Source organism: Portunus trituberculatus, chromosome 48, assembly GCF_017591435.1.
Source record: "Portunus trituberculatus isolate SZX2019 chromosome 48, ASM1759143v1, whole genome shotgun sequence".
NCBI lineage: Eukaryota > Metazoa > Arthropoda > Malacostraca > Decapoda > Portunidae > Portunus > Portunus trituberculatus.
Window position 1 is genome coordinate 21,888,423 of NC_059302.1, and position 18,131 is coordinate 21,906,553.

General features: G+C 43.6%; 1 protein-coding gene across 1 annotated transcript in view; it reads left to right on the forward strand.

Annotated features, from left to right (window-relative positions):
• Positions 1-18,131, forward strand: part of LOC123498461 (Down syndrome cell adhesion molecule-like protein Dscam2) — a 73,872-nt gene that overhangs the window by 37,413 nt on the left and 18,328 nt on the right. The window contains exons 19-26 of the mRNA XM_045245563.1: positions 1,250-1,386; positions 3,962-4,148; positions 5,950-6,092; positions 7,506-7,725; positions 9,197-9,382; positions 12,262-12,555; positions 14,804-14,951; positions 16,365-16,549. Coding sequence (XP_045101498.1) covers positions 1,250-1,386; positions 3,962-4,148; positions 5,950-6,092; positions 7,506-7,725; positions 9,197-9,382; positions 12,262-12,555; positions 14,804-14,951; positions 16,365-16,549 — 1,500 coding nt within the window. The remainder of the gene's footprint in view (positions 1-1,249; positions 1,387-3,961; positions 4,149-5,949; positions 6,093-7,505; positions 7,726-9,196; positions 9,383-12,261; positions 12,556-14,803; positions 14,952-16,364; positions 16,550-18,131) is intronic.

Here is an 18,131-nt window from a genome sequence, read left to right on the forward strand (position 1 = left end):
TGATTTCTTTTTATTATCATTTTTATTATTTCTTTTTTTATTATTTCTATTATTTCTATTTTCATTCTATTGGAACACGTAATAGAAGTTTCCAATTTTTGCATTTTCCTTCTCTAGTAATTTAAAACTCTGCAGTACTTATCATAATTTGTTTTGTATGTGTGTGGTTAAGCCTCTCTCTCTCTCTCTCTCTCTCTCTCTCTCTCTCTCTCTCTGGTTCATGTTTATTTATGCATTATTTTCTCATGTAAGATGCCACTGAGGAATATTACGTTTATTTCTATCACTTATACTCTTGCCAGTTACTTTTCTTCCCCACTGTCTTTCTCCTAGTGTAATCCAATTTATCCTAACTTCTCCCTAGGTTCCTATACACTCCTATACACTCTGTCTAGTTTTCTCACTTTTCTCATAGCCTAACCTTACTTTTCTTTACAGTTCTCTAGGCTCCTGTATACTCAAGTCTAGTTTTCTCATTATTCTATAGCCTTAACTAATCTTTCTTTACAGATTCCAAGTCTTCTACACACTCTAAGTAGTGACTCTCTCTAAAATCATGTGTTTGTACTATTACCCTCGTTTTTCCTTGGTTTCCTTACTGACCCTCTCTGAATTATGTTTATATTATTCAGTTTACTTTGCAATGTATTACTTTTTAATTTATGTACTAACGCAATTTTGAATCACATCAATTTGGAGTATTTTGTAATGCAGTTCCCTCGTTTCTATATAAACCATCTCTAAAGTATATTTATCTGCATTATTTCCCATTATCCCAATCATCTCTATCCTTTATATGTTACACTATTCCTTTCACACATTTCACTGTCATCCCTCTCTCCTTGCAGTTTGGATGATTTTCTAGTGCAGGTTCCGTATTTGTGTATATTTGCATTATTTCCCTGTGTACTACTATTATCTCCATCTCTTTACTTCTTACACTATTCATTTCCCTCATTCACTCTCACCCCTCGCTTCTCACAGTTCCCTTTCTTTATTAACCATCTCTTTAAGTGTATTTATTGACATTATAACTCTGTGTTCTACCGTTATCTTTATACTTTACTTCGTGCACTATTCCTTTCACACATTCACTCTCCTCCCTCGCTTCTCACAGTTCCCTTTCTTTATTAAACATCTTTTAAGTATATCAATTCGCACTATTTCCCTGTGTACTATCATTATCTCTACCCTTTACTTCTTACGCTATTCATTTCACACATTCACTCTCATCCCTCCTTCCTTGCAGTTCCCGGACCGCCAGCTGCCATCCGAGCCCTCCCAGCAGGTCCTCACTCCATTGTGGTGTCGTGGCTGCCTCCTGAGCGCCCCAACGGCATTCTGGAGCACTACACCCTCTATTACCGTCCACTTAACGCCCACAGGGTATGTACTGCAACGGAGGGTGGAGAGAGAACACGTAGGGAGGAAAGGGAGAGGGAGAGACAGAGACAGAAGCTCGTATTCTCAAACACTTCTGTGCTTCACTTCTAGTATTTTGAAAGGCTTTATTTGAATTTGCGCGAGTTTTTAAGGTGTTTTTACGTTTATAGAGGCAGAGTGACAAGATTTCTGCATCATTAACTGGAGAAACACTCTTGAAAATCCCGCTAATCATCTCTGGCCTTGGAAAATAGTCGTGGTGAGAGAGCGAAGCGTTTCTGAATGTTGACCAGAGACAGAGGTAGAACATGGGTGTTAAAGGTTTCGTGCGCTGCTTGATTGGGTTTTTGTTTTGGATGAAAGGAAGACAAGTGTTTCTCTTCTTTTTTTCTCTGCTTCTCTCTCTCTCTCTCTCTCTCTCTCTCTCTCTCTCTCTCTCTCTCTCTCTCTCTCTCTCTCTCTCTCTCTCTCTCTCTCTCTCTCTCTCTCTCTCTCTCTCTCTCTCTCTCTCTCTCTCTCTCTTTACCTTCTTCTTTTGTTGGATATTCGTGTTTGTCTTTTTTTCATATTTTATTATTTTTTATCATGAAGTGTATGTGTTTGAGATGCTAAAGCTGCCGAAACTTGTAATCTTGTATTTAACTTCTCCGGTACCATGACACGTTTTCATACTTATTTTGCTTGCTACTTGGTGATTTTGTACAGCTTCAGAAACTTATGTGGGGATTGAAATAGTGAAGACTCTGGCTGTTAATCTTCTGACCTCAATAGATCCTTCCTAATGTAAATAAAATCGTCTAATTACACCCAAAACTAAAGGTGAAAATTCATCCCAGTACTGAAAGGGATAATTGAGGTTCTGTTTTGGTGGGAAGACAAACATCTTTTTATCTTCTCTCATTTATTTCAATTTTCTCTTCCTGGAATATCAGTGTTTGGCATTTGACTGAATATGAAGCGCATGTTTTTTTTTTTTTTTTTTTTTTTTTTTTTTTTAACGCAGACACTGAAATTTGACTCAGTGCTGTGTTGAATAAGAACGTATTACAAAAAGAGAGCCAGCCAGGCCTACACTTAACAGTCATTGTGTGAAACGTGTGCAAATTTTTTAATGTTACGGCTTATAGCGCCAGTAGGCATATTTGAAGAGTTTATGAGAAAAGTGCTGTTAAACTTCCGCCGATTAGTGGCGCAGGCAATTTTACTTATAGTGGTACCCATATTAGGGCCCATATCACCACCCAAGCGCATCTTCAGTGTAACCACCTAGAACCTGGGTATCATGGTGACATGTATGTAACTTTAAACCACTCGACAAATGGCATAGCTTCAAAGTGGTATGTGGTGGGATTTGGACCTACCCGTGGACGTCTGCCCGATCCCACGCTCACCACCTTATCCACTACGCCATTGCCTCTATAATAGAAACAAATAAAAAGAAAACAGGAAAGACTTACACGTTAAGGATAAAAAGAAAAGCTGTCTTACTCAAGGAACACGTACAAAAGACGGTTCCTGTCCCAGTGTCGCTGCTCAGTAAAACCAGGAAGGAAGTGGAGCGTTATTACTTATTAACACACACACGCTGCAGGCACAGAGAGGACTCGGTGTGTGTGTGTGTGTGTGTGTGTGTGTGTGTGTGTGTGTGTGTGTGTGTGTGTGTGTGTGTGTGTGTGTGTGTGTGTGTGTTCTGCATCGTGTTTCTCCTTGAACGCTGCCTTAGGTCCCTTGGAGAGAGAGAGAGAGAGAGAGAGAGAGAGAGAGAGAGAGAGAGAGAGAGAGAGAGAGAGAGAATGAAAGAGAGAGATTAAATATAGACTTAACGCTTATCATTTTCCACGTGATAAGGAGGCTGACCAAGGATTATGAAACAGAAAACTAAAAAAAAAAAATAAAATAAAACTCTCATTGCTTCTCTCCTTAACCCCTTTAGTGCTGGAACGCATTTTTACCTTGAGTTTTGGTAGGATTAGACCATTTTTTGACATTAGGAAGTGTTTATGGAGGTAAGAAGATTAATGGCCACAGTCTCCACTATTTTGATCTCTCACATAAGTTTCTCAAGCTGTATCAAATCAATAAATAGACAGGTGAATGAATAATAAAACGCGTCATGGCACTGAAAGGGTAAAAAAAAAAAAAAATAGAACAACAAATTCGAGTCGGGTTTTCCAGTAGATATGAAGGTGTGTGTGTGTCTTGATACCTTTCCCTTGAAGCTTTTGGTCACAGAGACTGAAATAAAGACGATGCGATAAGAAAAATGAAAATGAAATACAAGCAGATGGTTTCAATTTATTTATTTCTTAATTCGCACAGGGAGATGAAAAAAAAATGTCCAAATATTTAGTTGAGTAAAGCTACGATATTTTAAACAATAGCAATGCAAATCCCTCTTGACGTTTTCCTCTTTCCTCTCTCCTCTCTCCCCTCTCCTCACTCCCCACCACACACATCTCTCATGCACCACCACCACCACCACCACCACCACAACAACAACATCAACAACCACAACCACTACCACTACCACCACCACTACCATCCCAATCACCACCACCACCACCACCACCATGAACAGGCCCTTCAGACAGTGGTGGTGCCAGTGGAGGGCGGCGCCACAGCCAACAGGCCGCCGTGGGGTGAGGTGAGCCGGGAGGTGGAGAATCTTGACGCCCATGCCCGGTACGAGATGTGGGTGAAGGCCTCAACCCGCGTGGGAGAAGGTGGCGCCTCCAGAGTGGTGTCCCAGGCCCCTGCTGCTACAGGTAAGACTGGGGAGTGTTACCTGTTTGTATTTCTGTCTTTTGTTGTTATACTTTACGATTGCTATGTTGATTAATGTGTAGTTACGTAGTTGAGCTTAACCCCTTCAGTACCATGACGTGTTTCTATATTCATTTTGCTTACTATTGGTGATTTTATACAGCTTCAGAAACATATATGAGGATTAGAATAGTGAAGACTGTGGCCATTGATCTTCTGACTTACATAGACTCTTCCTAATGTCAATAAAATGGTCTAATCGTACACAAATCACAAGGTAAAAAATGTGCCCCAGTACTGAAGGCGTTAATCTACCATTGGCCTATATTCAAAAACGTTTTCCACTTTCCACGACAATTTTCCATGGCCATAAAGACAACTAACCAAATTTTCAAGACAGTTTCTCCTTTTAATTAACCAGAAATGTTGTTAATCCATCACCAGGACCATAAAAAATATTCCTAAAAATCACGAATATCTTCAACTGGAGCCTTTGGAAAGTAGTGAGGGTGAGAGAGCGAAACGTTTCAGAATACGGCTCGGCGATGTTCATATAATAAGGAAAGGTTTGCAAAAGAGTCCCAGCTCAATGGTCCTAATCCTCGAGTATTGCACCGCGTATTGTTCCTTGTAACTATGAGGTCAATACGTGTATCATTATCAGCTCAATATATGTATCGTGTCGCTTCTTTTTGTGTCTGTCTGGCTCTGTGTCTTTATTTGTTTGTCTGGATTTCTGTCTGTCTGTCTGTCTGGGTTCCTCTCTTCGTCTGTCTGTCTTCATTTGTTTGTCTGTCTGTCTGGCTTTTCTGTCTTCGTCTGTGTCTGTCTGTCTGTCCGTCTGTCTGTCTGTCTTTCTGTCTTTATTTGTTTGTCTGTCTGTCTGGTTTTCTGTCTTCATTTGTGTCTGTCAGTCTTTCTGTCTGTCTTTCTGTCTTCATTTGTGTGTCTGTCTGTCTTTCTGTCTTCATTTGTTTTTCTGTGTGTCAGTCTGTCTGTCTGTCTGTCTTTCTGTCTTTATTTGTTTATCTGTGTCTGTCAGTCTGTCTGTCTGGCTTTCTGTCTTCATTTGTGTGTCTGTCTGTCTTTCTGTCTTCATTTGTTTGTCTGTATGTCTGGCTTTCTGCCTTCATTTGTGTGTCTGTCAGTCTGTCTGTCTGTCTGTCTGTCTGTCTGTCTGTCTTCATTTGTTTGTCTATCTCTGTCTCTCTTCGTCTCTATTTCCGTGACTATTGTTTCTCTCATAAGACCATAAAGTAAGGGAAGCTGCAAAGAAATAACAGACCTACTTGTGGCAATCGTCTTATGAAACATGCCTTCCTATTTCCACCTATCGTTCCCATCCATTAACTTGTCTAATCTTCCTTTAAAGCTCCCTAATGACTCAACACCAACAATCCACTATTTCAGAACAGTTTCCTTCCTATCTCTCTCAAACCTATTTTTTTTTTTTTCAAGGTTTCATCCGTTCTTTTGACTTGTATACTGATTAATGATCCTGATTATTTTGTTTACATTCTTCGTATTCTCCATTGTCTGTCTGTCTCATTTTCATCTTTTTGTCTGTCTCTTTCTGTCTTTCTCTCTCTCTCTCTCTCTCTCTCTCTCTCTCTCTCTCTCTCTCTCTCTCTCTCTCTCTCTCTCTCTCTCTCTCTCTCTCTCTCTCTCTCTCTCTCTCTCTCTCTCTCTCTCTCTCTCTCTCCCTCCCTCCACCCTCTCTTGCTCCAGCCTTCAAACACAGCAAAGCAAATACATTCTCACATTTCTTCTCCCCTCGCTCCCTCTCGCCCCTCGCTCCCTCAGTGGCCGCCAAAATCAAGTCGTTCGGCCAGGCGGTGGAAGTGAAGGCAGGGGCGCCGCTCACTCTTCCCTGCGCCGTGGTGGGTCACTCGGCGCCACTCGTTACCTGGACACACCTGGGCCGCGACGCCATCCCTAACTCGCAGGTAAGGTGAGGTTAAGTTAGGTTAGGTTGAGGTTGAGGTTAAATGAGATTAGGTGAGTCTAGGTTACGTTAGGTAAGGTAAGGTAAGGTAAGATAAGGTAAGGTAAGGTGAGGTGAGGTTAGGTGTGGTTAGGTTAGGTGTATTGAGGTGAGGTGAGGTGAGGTGAGGTGAGGTGAGGTGAGGAGGTGAGGCGAGGTGAGGTGGGGTTAGGTTAGGTTAGGTGAGGTTAAAAGAGGTTAGGTGAGTTGAGATTAGGTTAGGTTGGGTTAGGTTAAGTTAAATTAGGATAGGTGGGATTAAGTTAGGTGAGGTGAGAAGAAGTCAGGTCAGGCCAGGTCAGGTGAAGTGAGGTGAGGTTAGGTGAGGTTAGGTGAGGTTAGGTGAGTTGAGATTAGGTTAGTTTGGGTTAGGTTAGGTTAAATTAGGATAGGTGGGATTAAGTTAGGTGAGGTGAGGTGAGGTGAGGGTAAATTGGGTTTGTTTATTTTTTTCTTTTCCTTTCTTTGTTTTGATGCGTGTGTGTGTGTGTGTGTGTGTGTGTGTGTGTGTGTGTGTGTGTGTTTCTGGGTGGAGAGAGGAGAGAGAGAGAGAGAGAGAGAGAGAGAGAGAGAGAGAGAGAGAGAGAGAGAGAACCACCACCACCACCACCACCACCACCACCACTACTGTCACCACCACCACCAACAACAACAACAACAACAACAACAACAACAACAACAACAACAACAACAACAACAACAAACACAACAAACACATCACAATAAAACAAACCCAAACACGAAACCAATATAAAAAAAAAACATTATAAAACTAAACAAACAAACGAACGAACAAAGAACCAACCAACAAACAAAACAGTTATAACAAAACAAAAAACAACAATTACTCGCTCTCTCTCTCTCTCTCTCTCTCTCTCTCTCTCTCTCTCTCTCTCTCTCTCTCTTTCTTTCTTTCTTTCTCTCCTCTCTTTTTCTTTCTTTCTTTCTTTCTTTCTTTCTTTCTTTCTTTCTTTCTTCCTCTTTCCTTCCTTTCTTCCTTCCTTCCTTCCTTCTTCTTCTTCTTCTGTCCTTCCTTCCTTCCTTCCTTCCTTCCTTCCTTCTTCTCTTCTCTCTCTCTCTCTTCTCTCTCTCTCTCTCTCTCTCTCTCTCTCTCTCTCTCTCTCTCTCTCTCTCTCTCTCTCTCTCTCTCTCTCTCTCTCTCTCTCTCTCTCTCTCTCTCTCTCTCTCTCTCTCTCTCTCTCTCTCTCTCTCTCTCTCTCTCTCTCTACCAGACCTCTCTCTATATTTTTATATCACCTCCTCTCACTCACTCACTCACTCACTCCAGACACTGCCAGACCACTAATTCCTTTCACTCACTCACGTTTCTCTCACCCATTTCACTCACTCTCTCTTTCTCTCTCCATCACGCCAGACACTGCCAGACCACTCCCTTCACCTGCCCGCCGTCACTTCCGAAGCCTCAGGTAACTACACATGCCATGCCCACAACCCCATTGGACGGGACGAGGCGCAGTGGTCGGTGAGGGTGGTGGAGACGCCCCCGCCACCCACTCTTCGCGTCCAGTACTCCACCGAGACAACCATCCACATCTCCTGGCATACCGCTGGGGACGGAGGGAAACCTATTACTGGTGAGAGAGAGAGAGAGAGAGAGAGAGAGAGAGAGAGAGAGGGAGAGGGAGAGGGAAAGAGGAGAGGGAGGGAAGGATTGAGGTAAGAAGGGAGGGAGGAAAGGAGGAAGGGAGGAAGGAAGGAAGAAGGGAGGGAGGGAGGGAAGGAGAGAGAGAGAGAGAGAGAGAGAGAGAGAGAGAGAGAGAGAGAGAGAGAGAGAGAGAGAGAGAGAGAGAGAGAGAGAGAGAGAGAGAGAGAGAGAGAGAGAGAGGCATATTCTAAAAGCCCTCCGCGGTCCACTTTTTTCTATTTTGACACTAGTTGTAGTCTAAATGAAATGTCACGGGTTGATCTGTAGTGACAGGTTAATAACTTTTCTTAATTCTTTTACATTATTAGATGGAGATACACTTTTGTCGACCCGGCCAGTTATTATCTCTATGAGCTTTGAATATAGTCGTGGTGAGAGGACATAACGTTTCTGAATATGAGCCTTTTTTAGTTTTTTTTTTTTTTTTTTTTTGGGGAAGGTGTACATAGGGGAAGAAAGACTGGTGCTTTTTGTTTATCTATATATTGTGTCTCCCTTGGTCAGTACACCTGCATGAATAAGAAAAAAAGCATCAAGAAAAACCACTCATGAGAACAGGACAAAGTGGCAAGCGTTAACATGAAGCGTGTAACAAATGGAACGATACAGAGAGGAAGACAATTTTACACGATTCTTTTGACCTTTGCTTTGTGAGTGGCAGCTCAGTGGACCTTTTTATTCGCTATTTTTGTTGCTCTTAACCCTTTCAGTACCAGGACGCGTTTTCATATTTATTCTGCTATTCTGCTTACTATTTAGTGATTTTAGACAGCTTCAGAAACTTAGGTGTGGTTTAAAATAGTGAAGACTCTGGCCATAAATCTTCTAACCTCCATAGACCCTTCCTAATGTCAATAAAATCGTCTAATCACACTCAAAATTCATGGTAGAAAATGCGTTTCAATACTGCAAGAGATTAACCAGTATCCATAAAAAGATAATAAACAGATTAGATAAATAAAACAGCCAGATAATTCATTTACATTCCGGTGCCTTACTGCAATCCCTTACTCACTCCTACTTACTTCCTTCTTATAATATTCGTCCTATCTTGTACCAGCTCGCAGGTCATTAATCTTCTGACCTCCACAGACTCTTCCTAATGTAAAGGAAATCGTGCAATCATACCCAAAACTCATGGCAAAAAAATGCGTCCTAGTACTGAAGAGGTTAGCCAGTATCCATGCTCCGTCATAGAAACTGGTCATTGTCTTTCCTGTTCTAGAAGGAGGAGGAGGAGGAGGAGGAGGAGGAGGAGGAGGAGGAGGAGGAGGAGGAGGAGGAGCAGGAGGAAGAGGAAGGAGAGGAGAAAGAAAATGAAGACAGGGAAAAGAAGGAGGAATAATCTCTAATCTCAGTGTTCCTTTTTGTAATATCCTCCTGTCTTGTGCTACTCGCAGGCTACATCATTCGCTACCGTCTGGAGGGAGGCGAGTGGCTGGAGGAGGCGGTGGAGCCCGGGGAGGCGAGTCATGTCTTGCAGAAACTCCGCTGCGGCTCCACCTACCACCTGCAGGTCGCCGCACGTAACCTGGTGGGCCACGGCAAGGCGTCGCGCAACGTCAAGACCAGGACACGAGGCGCAGGTGTGTGGTGGTGGTGGTGGTGGTGGTGGTGGTGTGTCTGGGAGGGGTCTGGTGGTGGTGATGTGGATGGTGGAGGGTTGTTCGTGATGGTGTGATGGTGTGATAGTAGTGTATTGGTGGTGATGGTGTATGATTGGGGGCGTCTGGTGGTGGTGATGTGGATGGTAGAAGGCTGTTTGTGATGGTGTTGTGGTGTGATGGTGGTGATGTGGACTGTGATCGGTGGTCGTGTGATAGTGGTGTGTTGGTGGTAATAGTGGTGGTGATGTGGTAGTGGTGGGGTGGGAGGTCTGGTGGTGGTGATGTGGATGGATGGATGGATGGATGGATTTAAAATTAGGCGCCGCAACAGCTTAGGTCATTTGGCGCCGCTACAATTTCTTAATCAAAACCATAAAGTTAGTAAAAAAAAAAAAAACTAACTAAAAACAATTAAAAACAAGGAAATTAAAAGTAACTAAAAATACTAAAAAAAAAAAAAACTAAAAACAAATAAAACATTGAAATACATATAGTAAAATAAAGTTCACAAATTGGGGAGGAGGCCAGCTTCTCCGTGCTTCTCCCTAGTACCTGGAAACGTTGGTGGTGATGTGCATCGTGGAGGGTTGTTAGTGATGGTGTGGTGGTGTGATAGGGGTGTGTTGGTAGTAATAGTGGTGGTGGTGGTGGTGGTGTTTTGTTTTTCACGTGTGGTATTTATTATGTACTTGACTGAATAAATGATTGGTAACGACTGTAATAATGCTGCTGCTGCTGATGATGATGATGGTGATGATGATAGGGTTCAGTATAATCAGCTCAAGGATTAGTAATGGATTGACGAAGGTGTACAATAGTGACAGAAGGAATAATGAAAGGGCTGCAGGAGTAATAGTGATGATGATAGTCTAGCCTCGGCAACCACCCCTGATGGACAATGCAAGAGGAGGAGGAGGAGGAGGAGGAGGGGGGGAGGAGGAGGCAGAGGAACCAGCTGTAACGGAATTTCATGGAATCCGTACGTCCATCATGAATCCGGGTGTGTTTTTGGCGCAGTGCAGCTCCATCATAACGAGCAAACATAATCACAGCGCAATATATCGTACAAACAAGCTTGAAATAATTGTTTGCCACCACGGTAGCCGCAGCGGGAATGTGTTTATAATTGCCCCTACCTGAATGCCGCCGCTCCTGCGCTCCTCATCTCCGGCATATGTATGGTTATGGCATTATTGCATCCTGCTCTCTCTTTCACCATCACCAGTGACTAAATTGATTTCATGAGTGAACTTAAAAACACATTAGTACATCAATAGGCGTTTTAGTCAATATACTGCACGTACTGTTTGGACTCTGATTGCCAGAGTTCAAAAGCTCCGAACTCCTCCGCCGTGGTACAGTGGACCCACGCGCACTTTGGGGTCTGAGGGACCTCCAAGCACACGAGTTCGAATCCTGGCCACGGTTTGAATGTAGGTAGGGTTTCCTTACTTGGGATAACGGTTCCCTAGCGAATGGGTTTTCAGATTAGATGTACCCTAAAAAGTACCTCCTTTAGCCCATGAATTCCCGTGGAAAGCCCACATGGTATATAAAGAAGGCCATCTGTTGCACTTTTATTCTACTCTTTTCTGTATTTCATTAATTTTTCTTCTTACTGTCAAACCTCTTATTTTTCTCTTCCCCTGGTCTAACATGATTCTGCTGCAGGCATTCGGTGCCACACAGGTCTTGGATGACATTACATGCAGAGTAGCGGCGTCAATAAAGGTCCTGGTCGGTCAGATACGTACTACAACACAATGGAGTAACCTTGATCGGGACTTAAAACGTCAAAAAAACTCTGTCCGAAGCAGTGAACCTGAAACATTGGACTAGACACTGCTGCTTCAGTCTCCTGGCTCCCTACCAGTAGAATGGCGTGTGGTGGAGTGGGGAGGCGTGCTGGTGTCTGCGAGAGCCTTTCGTCACTGTGTCTCTCTCTTTCTGCAACGATATGATAGAAGCACAGAGTATTGCAAGTTACTTGTAAAGGTTTCAAGCGCCGTAACAGCAATCATGTTGCGTGGTGATGGCTGGTGCTGGGTGTTGGTTGGCCTGCTCCCACCAGTCAAACGGCGTGTGGTTGACAAAGGCCGGAGCTGAATTGTCACACGGTAAATGGTTCTCCTTTACCCGTCGTCTCCCTGCCTCCTCTTCCTTGAAGTTGTCTCCTCTTTACTACTCTAATCCTCTTTCCTTGTTTCTTCCATTCCTACTAAATATCTTTTGCCTTCCTCCATCACTTTCCCACTTTTCCTAACCTTATCATTCGGTCCCTCTCTATCCTAACCGTCCTTGCTACTCCCTAACCATCCTTACGTTCTTCTGCTTCCTATTTTAACCATCCTTTTATTCCTACGCCTGCTTTCCTCCCATCCTTACTACTTTTACATCTCACCCACTCCCATTTTTCATCTAGTATCCCCTTTCTTCAATCTTAACCCGTCTTTTTCTCTTTTCTTTCTATTGCCTCGCCTCTCCACCGCTCCCCTTCCCTGCCAAAGCACAGTATCTTCTTTACCTCCTCCTCGGTCCTTCACTCCCATTTTCCATCTAGTCTTACCCTGTCTCTCCATTCCTTCCATTTCCTTTTCTTTTCCTTCCTTTCTCTTTCTAATGCCTCGCCTCTCCACCGCTCCCCTTCCCTGCCAAAGTAGCCTCTTCTTCACCACCACCTCGTTCCTTCACTCCCATTTTCCATCCAGTCTTACCCTCCCTTTGATTTTCTTTCCTTTTATCTTCCTTCTTTTTCTATTGTCTCCTCTCTCCACCACCTCCCTTTCCCTGCCGAAGTCCAGTCTCCTCTCTACCTCCTCGTTCCTTCATTAACACATCCTTTTCTTCCCGTGTCGCAGCGCCCCGCCAGCCACGCCACCAGGATCTCGTTAGCGTCAACTCCTCCTCGGTGACACTGCAGCTGTACACGTGGCCCTCTGGTGGCTGTCCCATCACCCGCTGGATGGTGGAGTACCGCGCCCACTCCGATAACGACTTCACCGCCGCCGCCTCACACCTGGCTGGCGACACGGACTCCTATACGCTGGGGGACTTGGCGCCGCTCACTTGGTACCAGCTGCGTGTCACTGCCTACAACACAGCTGGTTCCACGACTGCTGCTTATGATGTTGCTACTGCCTCGCTCACTGGAGGTATGTGTGTGTGTGTGTGTGTGTGTGTGTGTGTGTGTGTGTGTGTGTGTGTGTTGTGTTGTGTTGTGTTGTGTGTGTGTGTGTGTGTGTGTTTTGTGTTGTGTTGTGTCGTGTTTGTGTGCGTGTGGTGTGGTGTGGTGTGGTGTGTGTGTGTGTGTGTGTGTGTGTGTGTGTGTGTGTGTGTGTGTGTGTGTGTGTGTTTTAACTTATTATTTTTAGAAAGTGTATAATTCGTGCACTTCATACTTGCTTGCGACTTCAGTGCGGAAATTTTGCATGAATGTGTGTGTGTGTGTGTGTGTGTGTGTGTGTGTGTGTGTGTGTGCTTGCTACGTGTGTGTTCTTGCAGTACAAAACACGGTGACCAAGCATGCAGACTCCTTTCTCAGCCTTAATGCTCATCCTTTTCCTCTAAATTTCCTCGGTAATCTTTAAAAACTCGTATAAAGTTTCATGGTAGAGTGTCGCGGGGAAAAATATAGATAATTACCTGAGTTTTTATCGAATTTTTTAAAGACTTAAAAGAAGCTGCCGATCCTGGGCAACGAAGCGGCAACTGTGAGGGCGGCGGCAGGGGCTTCTCAAGGCGTAGCATGTAGCGTCATAGTGCTTGTGGTCACGATTATATGGTGTGATTTGTATTGCCATTTATATTGTAGGTAGTGTACATGTATGGAGTGCAGTGTGTGTGTGTGTGTGTGTGTGTGTGTGTGTGTGTGTGTGTGTGTGTGTGTGTGTGTGTATGTGTGTGTTTCACTGTTTGAACTGCTGCAGTCTCTGACGAGACAGCCAGACATTACCCTACGGAACGAGCTCAGAGTTCATTATTTCCGATCTTCGGATAGGTCTGAGACCAGGCACACACCACACACCGGGACAACAAGGTCATAACTCCTCGATTTACATCCCGTACCTACTCACTGCTAGGTGAACAGGGGCTACACGTGAAAGGAGACACACCCAAATATTTCCACCCGGCCGGGGAATCGAACCCCGGTCCTCTGGCTTGTGAAGCCAGCGCTCTAACCACTGAGCTACCGGGCGTGTGTGTGTGTGTGTGTGTGTTGGGTGAGTAGCCAGTGATTTATGTTAGCACGGTAGCCATTATATTTCAAGGCTGGAGATAATTAAATAGATGAATAGATAGATAGATAGATAGATAGATAGATAGAGAGAGAGAGAGAGAGAGAGAGAGAGAGAGAGAGAGAGAGAGAGAGAGAGAGAGAAACAGAGATAGAGATAGACATAGACATAGACATAGACACAGAGACACAGAGAGACGGAAAAACAGAGACCGAGGTATGCCGGAGGGGAGGGGTGAGGAGAGACCGCTGCTGGCATTTACTACTTCACGTGGAGGGTTTTTACAGGTGCCTCAAGGTGTCTGTGGAGGCGTGGAAGAGAAATAACCGTAATGCCAGGATAGGAAAGTAGGCCGTTTTCTCTTCACTAAAGGTTTATGTGGAAGTCTGGTGGAAAAAAACGATGGTGGAAAGATGGTGAAATATGTGGATATGGAAGTTTTTGCACACACACACACACACACACACACACACACACACACACACACGTAGTGTAGTGGTTAGCACGCTCGACTCACAATCGAGAGGGTCCGGGTTCGAGTCCCATAGGCGGCAAGGCAAATGGGCAAGCCTCTTAATGTGTGCCCCTGTTCACCTAGCAGTAAATAGGTACGGGATGTAACTCGAGGGGTTGTGGCCTCGCTTTCCCGGTGTGTGGAGTGTGTGTTGTGGTCTCAGTCCTACCCGAAGATCGGTCTATGAGCTCTGAGCTCGCTCCGTAATGGGGAAGACTGGCTGGGTGATCAGCAGACGACCGTGGTGAATTACACACACACACACACACACACACACACACACACACACACACACACACACACACGTACACTCACGCACACGTACACGCACGCACACGCACCAGAAAAAAAAAAAAAAAAAAATATATATATATATATATATATATATATATATATATATATATATATATATATATATATATATATATATATATATATATATATATATATATATATGTGTGTGTAGAGAGAGAGAGAGAGAGAGAGAGAGAGAGAGAGACAGAAAAAAAAAAATAGAAATCAATAAAACAACCGCTAAACGAAGAATGAAATATTGCCCTGAACACACACAAAAAAAAAAAAAAAAAAGTTGCCACGAATACCTGAACCAGTAAAATAATCCTTCACCTCTGTCCTTCCATGTCCCAACAGCCACCCTCGCGCCGGAGTCGGTGGTGGAGGTGGTGGATCGTCGGGGCTCGCCACTGTATCTCGACCCTCACATCCTGGCGCCTGTGGTCTCCGGGGTAGCTTGTACTCTTGCCCTGCTCCTCTGTGTCGGTCTCCTGATCTCCCGAGGGTAAGAAATGCCACCGTGTCCTCGTTAAAATAGTCAAGGAAACACACACACACACACACACACACACACACACACACACACACACACACACACACACACACCTTTTCTTTACGAGTTACTATATCTCATGTTTCTTTATTCCCTTTTCTTGTGCTGTTTCGTCAATGTGTGTGTGGATTTCCATACGTTGTTTCTGTCGTTTTTAGATCGAAAAAAAAAAGTTGCTACAGATGAAAGAAAAGTCGATTGTCTTACCTGTTGCTTTTGTCTTTTATATTTCTTTTTTCATTTTTTTTTTTTACTAGTGGCGTGCGGTGCAATAATTCACTGCTTTGGTTTATGGACATGCCTGATTTTTATGTTTTTTCCCAAAGGTATTACTGCAGACGAATTAACCTTGCTTTCTCCAGGGAGGAAAAATTACAACAGAGACAACAGAGACAGCTCGACTTCCATGTTACGCACAAGTTTTTATTATTTGCTTCAGTGTTGCGTGTTGTAATTATTCACACCTTTGATTTATACACACGCCCACTTTTAGTCAGTTTTCTCTCCGGAGTTTCTTTGGATTGCACTTGTTTGCTTGGGATAAAGATGAAAGCTCAACCTCCCTCGCTGCGTTCACTGTTAAGTAGCGTTCAAATTATTCCACACCTCTGCGTTCTAGTGTATTGTTTTTTCTCCTAGACGCCACTTCAGATCAGTGGCGGAGGGGAGGGAAGGGGAGAGGGAGCGGTCAGTCCCGGGCTGCACTTTCTTGGGGGTGACACGTTTGGTCATCACAGTTGTCAGTTTGAGGTTATTAGGCCTGTGCGTGCTATTGGTAATTAGGCGTTGGTTATATTACCTTACCTTTTATTGCACATATGCTGAGTGTGTGTGTGTGTGTGTGTGTGTGTGTGTGTGTGTGTGTGTGTGTGTGTGTGTGTGTGTGTGTGTGTGTGTGTGTGTGCGCGCGCGCGCTGAGGGGTAGACAAGGCAGGCATCATCACCCGTGGCTTCAGTCTGCTCTGGCTCACTTCTTACTCTGAAACACTTCCGCAGCGCCCTCCCACTAGCACTTTCAAAAGGTACTACTTCAATATACACAAGCTTTTAATGTTATGGGATAGGTTCATCTTGACACATATAGTAGAGGCTTCTTTACTCAGTTAAAAAAAAAAAAAAAAAAAGTTGATTTGGGATAAAAAACAAACAAAAAAACAAGGATTTATAATGTCTTATTAATTGTCTTTCTTCAGGCATGCACGACACTTTAGTAACAATAGATCCAATAGAAGACGCACAACAATAGTTCCAATAGAAGACGCTTCACGTACTTGCATTATCGTGATTTTCATAATGTTTTTTGTATGTACGGTTGTTCACATGTTGGATTTATGAACAGGTTCTCCTTTTATTGTTGTTCTCCAGACGTGCTCAGTTCATGAAAGGTGCGGATACGAATGGTGGCAGCAGCGGCGGCGGCGGCGGAGGAAACAGTAATGGCAATACATACAGTCGTTCTTTGGCCGAGATACAGAATCACCACAACGACAGTCAGGAGCAGCTGTCTCCCCCGCCAGGCCCGCGCAGCAAACACGACGAGGCTTACTCCGGTACTGTTCACCAAGATGCCACTGTCCGTGTCCTCACCCTCTTGGCACTCACTCCTAATAACTACTACTAATTCGTGCTGATAATGTAGATGCTAAATGCTAAATTAATGCTACTTATGGTATTGAAAATGTTTTAATTAATACTGCTTCTGTAACTACCAAAACTAACTATACTAATGTCAGAATTAATTTTATAACTACTTACTTAATCTTAAGTGTGTGTGTGTGTGTGTGTGTGTGTGTGTGTGTGTGTGTGTGTGTGTCACAACCACTCTTTGTAAACTACCAATTCTGTAGTTGTCCCATTTTTAAGTGTGGTGCGCTTGTCTCTGTGTGTGCCTTTCCTAGTCCCTCCTTCATACAACGAGTTTGCTTCTCTTAGCTTATGTGTTAACCAAGCCTCTCTGTCCGCCTTCCTGTCTGTCTGTCCGTCCGTCTGTCTTGTCGATCTGTCTTTGTCTTCCCGTTTTCTTCACGTCAGTGTTATGCGTTAACTAGTGTTGCCACTATTACCACCACCTCACTGTTCATTTTTGTATTTGTGCAAACAAAATTTTAACTCAAAACTCACGATCATCAAATGTTAGTGATTTGCATACATTTTTATTTTGTTTCTTCTTTTGCTTCCTTTTCTGTGGAAGTTGTGCTTCGTTGTGGCTTCAGCTGTGTTCCGTTGTACTACTCATTCACTCACCCACTCCTCCTTATCGTCCTCGTCCTTGTAGGTCGTGACTGAATAAGTTTAATTAGCGTGACTTTATTTTCTTGTAAATGTAACTTTGGTTCTTCTGTCTGACTGGTTTGCTGATTTGTTCTTCACTGCGAGGTAGTGTTGTTGTCCTCGTGTCAGAGACACCCGAGTGGACTGACATCATCATGGCCCACGTCTTCAAACTCTTTGGTCTCAGCAGAATTATTTTTGAATGCTGCTCTTGATTATCGAATTTTCATGTGTGTTTTCCTATTGAGCGTTGTTAAACTTTCACTAGAATCATGAGAATATCTTAAGTCCCATCAGATTCTTCTAGAGATAACACAGATAAGACACCAAAATATTATTTTGCGGCGTCATGGAATCTATTCAACGCCAAAACTTTGAGATAAACGCCTATTCTTGGTGATTCAGATTAAACCGGTTTCAGATAACAAAACAAATTAGAAATAAATAACAAAATTGCAAAGTCTGTTTCGTGAACTGCATATAATTTCATTTATAAACAACGGCTTTAGTTTATGAACGCAACGAATCAACCCTTCCTACAACTGGTGGTTTGAGGTGCAGGTGCTCACACAACAGCACACTGCCCTGTCTTACACACCATCCGCCTCAAGGTCGTCCTGCACCATTCTCCTGCAGTCAGTAGAAAATTAGTGGAGTTTTCCGACCCATTGTGGTGATTTGTGATTCATAGTCGGGTTTCAATGTGTATTTGTGTGATTTATTTATCTATTTATTTATTTATTTTCATTTATTTGATTTCATGTTCATTTTCTTTTTACTTATTTTTCATAGCGACCAGTGTTCCTCTTCCGCCATCCCTTCGTGTCCTTCCTTCCTCCCGCCCTCCCTTCCTTGACCCGC